This window comes from Pinus tabuliformis, chromosome X (assembly GCF_031772625.1).
Source record: "Pinus tabuliformis cultivar Carrire ecotype Pingquan chromosome X, CPIR1, whole genome shotgun sequence".
Lineage (NCBI taxonomy): Eukaryota > Viridiplantae > Streptophyta > Pinopsida > Pinales > Pinaceae > Pinus > Pinus tabuliformis.
The window spans coordinates 730,166,234-730,172,362 of NC_142308.1; the positions used below are offsets into that span (position 1 = coordinate 730,166,234).

Here is a 6,129-nt window from a genome sequence, read left to right on the forward strand (position 1 = left end):
TAGAAATTAATTGTTTAATATCTTAATGTTAATAAATTATGTAGTTTATTTGTTTAATATTTTAATGTTAATAAATTCGGAAGTTTTAATTTATAACCAATTTTAATTAGTTAATTAATTAATTTTAATTTTGATTAATTAATCAACTAATTAACTAATGGAGAGAGAGTTTAGAAATTAAGGAGGGGGAAAGGGACAACCTGATGTACTACTCCTTGGTCTGGAGGGATTGATATGTCTAATCAGGGGAAGCCAGTTTCCACTAATCTCATTTCCATTGTCCCTATTGAGGTTATGTGGAACCTTCATAATTTCAATAGCCTCTCTGATTTTTCTCATTTGATAATGATCTTCCCTTGCAATAATCTTGGCATTCTCCAAACATACATGATGCTTGGTTTTGGAGGAGTGCTCTGCAAGAGCTGATGTACGAGATCTCCCATTCCTAATATCTTCTTCGTGCTCTTTAAGTCTTGTTTTCAAAGACTGCCCTGTCTCTCCAATATAGCTCTTCCCGCATGAAAAATCAATATTATACACACCCTTGAACTGATGATGATCAATGTTATCTTTAACAGACTTCATTTTCTGCCTAATTGTTTCACATGTTGTAAACTGAGTGAGAATGTCCTTCTTTCTTAAAATCTTAGCGATTTTATCTATGACCCCTTGAATGAATGGAAGCTACACCTTTTTGCAACTATCTTTTCCATTATTATCTCGAGGGCCTTTGGAGAGAACCTTCTCTTAAGCTCTTTTTATGGCTTTCTTGATATTAAACTCTTTATATCCTATATTTTTAAAAACAAAGGTTAAGTGCTTAATTTCTTCACTAAGATGTTCAGAGTCAGAAATTCTAAGAGCCCTAACGTCAAGAGTGTTTAAGACGCAAAATTTTGGGCTGGATGATGGTATGAATCAGCATGGAGATAGCTTTTTGTATGGGTTTTCTTTCTAAAAACTTGGTGTCCTAGAGTACCATCATCCTTTCTATTGACTAAGACATCTAGAAAAGGAAGTTGACCATTTTCTTCAAGCTCCATAGTAAACTTGATGTCGGATGATATAGAGTTAAGATGATTAAAAAACCTTTCGAGTTCAGCCCTGCCATGAGTCCATTTTAGGTTTGTGTCGTCAACAAATCTTTTCCACCATGCTGGTTTCAGAGGGTATCCATCAAGAGCTCTTCTTTCAAAGTGTTCCATGTATAAGTTGGCGACAATGGGTGAAAGTGGGGATCCCATGGCGACTCCTAATATTTGCTCATAATAATTATCTTGAAAAATGAAGAAAGTGGAACGCAAACAGATTTCCGCAAGTTTAGCTCTTTCTGGATCAGTGACTTCTTTTATAACATGATCAGCTTCATCAAGGAGAATCTTTGTAAATAAATAAACAACATCAAACTAACCAGAATAGCATCCTTATCAACCTTTTCGTTCTTGATGATTTCTACAAAATCATTAGAGTCTTTAATAAAGGAATCTGTGTTTCCAACTAGAGGTTTCAGGATCTTGGCAACATATTTAGCTAATTCATAGGTGGGGGAACCAATGGTGTTGACGTACCCCCTCCTTATGAATTTTTGGTAATCCATAACTTCTGGGAATGACCTCACTTGATGGAATTAACCTCTTTTTTGTTTTATCATCGAGGTTTGATCCCATGACGACTTTCTTAACTTGCTTTATAACCTTGGAAGTGGGGTTGGAGTCTAGTTTTCTGTAACTACTGCAGTTCAGATGTTCATTCATTTTATGAATGTAATCCTCCTTATCTAAATAAGAGTCGCTCCTCCTTTATCTGCCTTAAGCACCACTATCTTGTCATTATTACGAAGAGACCTAAGAGAAATCTTACCTTCTTTATTTAAATTACCTTCTTTATTTCATCATTATTAATTTAAATAAAGAAGGTAAGATTGCTCTTAGGTCTCTTCGTAATAATGACAAGATAATGGTGCTTAAGGCAGATAAAGGAGGAGCGATTGTTATTTTAGATGAGGAGGATTACATTCATAAAATGAATGACCATTTGAACTGCGGTAGTTACAGAAAACTAGACTCCAACCCCACTTCCAAGGTTATAAAGCAAGTTAAGAAAGCCGTCATGGGATCAAACCTCGATGATAAAACAAAAAAGAGGTTAATTCCATCAAGTGAGGTCATTCCCAGAATTTATGGATTACCAAAAATTCATAAGGAGGGGGTACCTCTTAGACCAATAGTCAACACCATTGGTTCCCCCACCTATGAATTAGCTAAATATGTTGCCAAGATCCTGAAACCTCTAGTTGGAAACACAGATTCCTTTATTAAAGACTCTAATGATTTTGTAGAAATCATCAAGAACGAAAAGGTTGATAAGGATGATATTCTGGTTAGTTTTGATGTTGTTTCTTTATTTACAAATATTCTCCTTGATGAAGCTGTTCATGTTATAAAAGAAGTCACTGATCCAGAAACAACTAAACTTGCGGAAATCTATTTGAGTTCCACTTTCTTTAGTTTTCAAGACAATTATTATGAGCAAATGTCAGGAGTCGCCATGGGATCCCCACTTTCACCCATTGTCGCCAACTTATACATGGAACACTTTGAAAGAAGAGCCCTTGACACATACCCTCTGAAACCAGCATGGTGGAAAAGATTTGTTGACGACACAAACCTAAAAATGGTAGGGCTGAACTTGAAAAGTTGTTTAATCATCTTAACTCTATATCATCTGACATCAAGTTTACTATGGAGCTTGAAGAAAATGGTCAACTTCCTTTTCTAGATGTCTTAGTCAGTAGAAAGGACGATGGTACTCTGGGACACCAAGTTTTTAGAAAGAAAACCCATACAGAAAGGTATCGCCATGCTGATTCATACCATCATCCAACCCAAAAATTTGGCGTCTTAAACACTCTTGCCGTTAGGGCTCTTAGAATTTCTGACTTTGAACATCTTAGTGAAGAAATTAAACACTTAACCTCTGTTTTTAAAAATATAGGTTATAAAGAGTTTAATATCAAGAAAGCCATAAAAAGAGCTCAAGAGAAGGTTCTCTCCAAAGGTCCTCGAGATAATAACGGAAAAGATAGTTGCAAAAAGGTGTACCTTCCATTCATTCAAGGGGTCACAGATAAAATCGCTAAGATTTTAAGAAAGAAGGACATTCTCACTCAGTTTACAACATGTGAAACAATTAGGCAGAAAATGAAGTCTGTTAAAGATAACATTGATCATCATCAGTTCAAGGGTGTGTATAAGATTGATTGTTCATGCGGGAAGAGCTATATTGGAGAGACAGGGCGGTCTTTGAAAACAAGACTCAAAGAGCACGGAGCAGATATTAGGAATGGGAGATCTCGTACATCAGCTCTTGCAGAGCACTCCTCCAAAACCAAGCATCATGTATGTTTGGAGAATGCTAGGATTAGTGCAAGGGAAGATCATTATCAAATGAGAAAAATCAAAGAGGCTATTGAAACTATGAAGATTCCACATAACCTCAATAGGGACAATGGAAATGAGATTAGTGGAAATTGGCTTCCCCTGATTAGACATATCAATCCCTCCAGACTAAGGAGTAGTACATCAAGTTGTCCCTTCCCCCCTCCTTAATTTCTAAACTCTCTCTCCATTAGTTAATTAGTTGATTAATTAATCAAAATCAAAATTAAATAAAATTAATTAATTAATTAACTAATTAAAATTGGTTAAAAATTAAAACTTCCGAATTTATTAACATTAAAATATTAAACAAATAAACTACATAATTTATTAACAATAAGATATTAAATAATTAAAAAACTACATAATTTATTAAACATTAGGATATCAAACAATTAATTAATGAGTATAAATTTAATTCAAATTAGTTAATTAATTAATTAAAATTAATAAATAAGTAGTAATACAATTCAAATCAGACTATACTATAAACTAAATAAACTTATTAATGAGGCAATTAAATGATTATTTATAAATAATATGAATTGTTAACATAGACTATTTATTTAATTTAACTAATTATTTAAGTAACATAATACAATAGGATCTCATATTAAAATGAAATGATATTATAGCAAAATAAAAAGGGAAGAAATAAAATTTATGAATAATTCATATTAAATAGTAATAAAATTAAATAGATTATATATTTTAAAATTAGTCGGCTTCTACTTTAACCTATCAAACCGTTAGGTTTCGATTTATCTATCCTGTTCGGCAAAATCTTCTCTCAGTCTATTACTCATTTTCTATCCTGATGATGGATCCCCTTTGGGGTTTGAAACGTCAATCTAATGAAAAAAGTATTGTGGATAATCCGGGTCATAATTTTCCATTTCTTGACTTTTCAAGATGGGCAGTCGTCGATTTATGCTCTTGCCTAGATTTTTACATTTTTAATTTCTGAAGCTTCAGATTCATCCAGGTCTCCAAAAAAAAGAGTGGTCATCTTGTACAACAATATCTATAATTTATTTATGATGCACAAAAAAGGAAGATGATATAGATAAAGGAGGCACATGTCAAGGAGTATTGTAAAGATGTAACACAGGGAAAAATAGTGTCAAGGGGATCACCTCATTTTCAATTGATGTCAAAGGGGGATATTGTTGAAGTGTTTTCATTGATTTCAAAGGCAAGATAAAAGGATAATAACATGCAATTATTAAGGCTATTTATTTTGGGCTCTCAAATTTCATCAGACCAGATGAGAGACTAAATGAGATAGTAGGCAGTGCATATTATGTTGTGTTGGAAGTTAGTCACCAATCGTATAGTATGGAAGTCTAATGTATGGAGTTTTGGTGTTGGTTGTCACATGTTTTGGTTCCATATTGCATTACATGGGTAATCTCTTTCATATGGTGGCCCTGTCACAATGGAGCCTAGGTTATGATTTGGTTTTGTTGTCATTATAGCCTGTTGATTAACAAACTAATGAAGGTCCAATATATGGCAAAGTACGCCATCCAGAAATATACATAACTCATTGTCTTGATAGGTCATATAAATGATGGAAGTTTGGCGAAGCTTGACAAAATTTAATTTGAGGAAGTGTTGCGAAGACAAAGTTTTATTAGTTGACCATAGACCTAGTGGAATATCATGGCATTGGTACAATAGTTGGCAACAAAGAATTGGTCATGGAAAATGACCTCAAACTGACAAATACATGTCAATAAACACAATGTATATACATATGTACACTTTGAATAGTTGGACACACCATGGATTGATTGTTGAGGTTGTTGTTGCATGAGTCAAGCTCTATATTGGTTCATGTATTCTATAGTGTATGTGAGTTGTCTACGTGGCAAAAACATACCAACCTGAGAGTTTCAAACATACCCTCATTTACAAATGTAGTGAGGGTTTCAGAGTGTTGTTCTCCCCTTTGTAAGAGTCGCTAATGACATATTCAAGAAATAACTTGAGGTCGAGTTGGTCCTTAGCTATGATATTGGTGTCTCTTGTGGGTTGTTCCCAAGGAATTCCTTGAGTTGGTGCTCAATTATGGGATTGAGTCGTCATAGGTTGGTGTCTATGAAAGTTTTAGTTGGAGTTGATAAACTTGATTGCCCTCTTTATATATTAAGAAAATATTTTCTCCCAATTATAAATCTTTTATGTTCATGTGTTCAATATTTGATGGTTAATATTGTGAATTGTCGATGGTTAAAAAATAGTTAATTGACTAAATACTGATTCACCCCCCCCCCCCCCCCCCCCCCCTTTAATATTTCCAACAACTTCTATTCCACTTCTTAGTTATATTGATTGGGTAGGATATAGTACTAATATACATTCTACTAGAAGATATGTATTTTAGCTCAGTTCAATTCCAATTTCATTTCCAAATAAGAATTTGAGAAGATTTCCTCTTTCTTCTTGTGAAGCAAAAGTACAAGGAAGTAAGGGAAGAAGCTAAAGAATTAATTTTGTTTTGGCATGTTCTTACAGAGTTTGGATTGGTTCAAAATGCTCCTATCAATCCATAATGTGACAATTAGGGTGTTATCTATCCTAATTATAATCATGTATATCACTCTAATACCAAACACATTGATCTCAATACTCCTAACATTTAAGATTTGGTAGCTGATGATGTTATGCGTTTAGAGTATTTTCCCAT

The 6,129-nt window shown here is 33.7% G+C and overlaps 1 protein-coding gene across 1 annotated transcript; it reads left to right on the forward strand.

Annotated features, from left to right (window-relative positions):
- The first annotated feature begins 2,741 nt into the window (after nucleotides 1–2,741).
- LOC149142005 (uncharacterized) lies at nucleotides 2,742–3,608 on the forward strand. Its single transcript, XM_089451377.1, has one exon. It carries the CDS (start codon nucleotides 2,742–2,744, stop codon nucleotides 3,606–3,608), a length of 867 nt encoding a protein of 288 aa, XP_089307503.1.
- The last annotated feature ends 2,521 nt before the right edge of the window (nucleotides 3,609–6,129 follow it).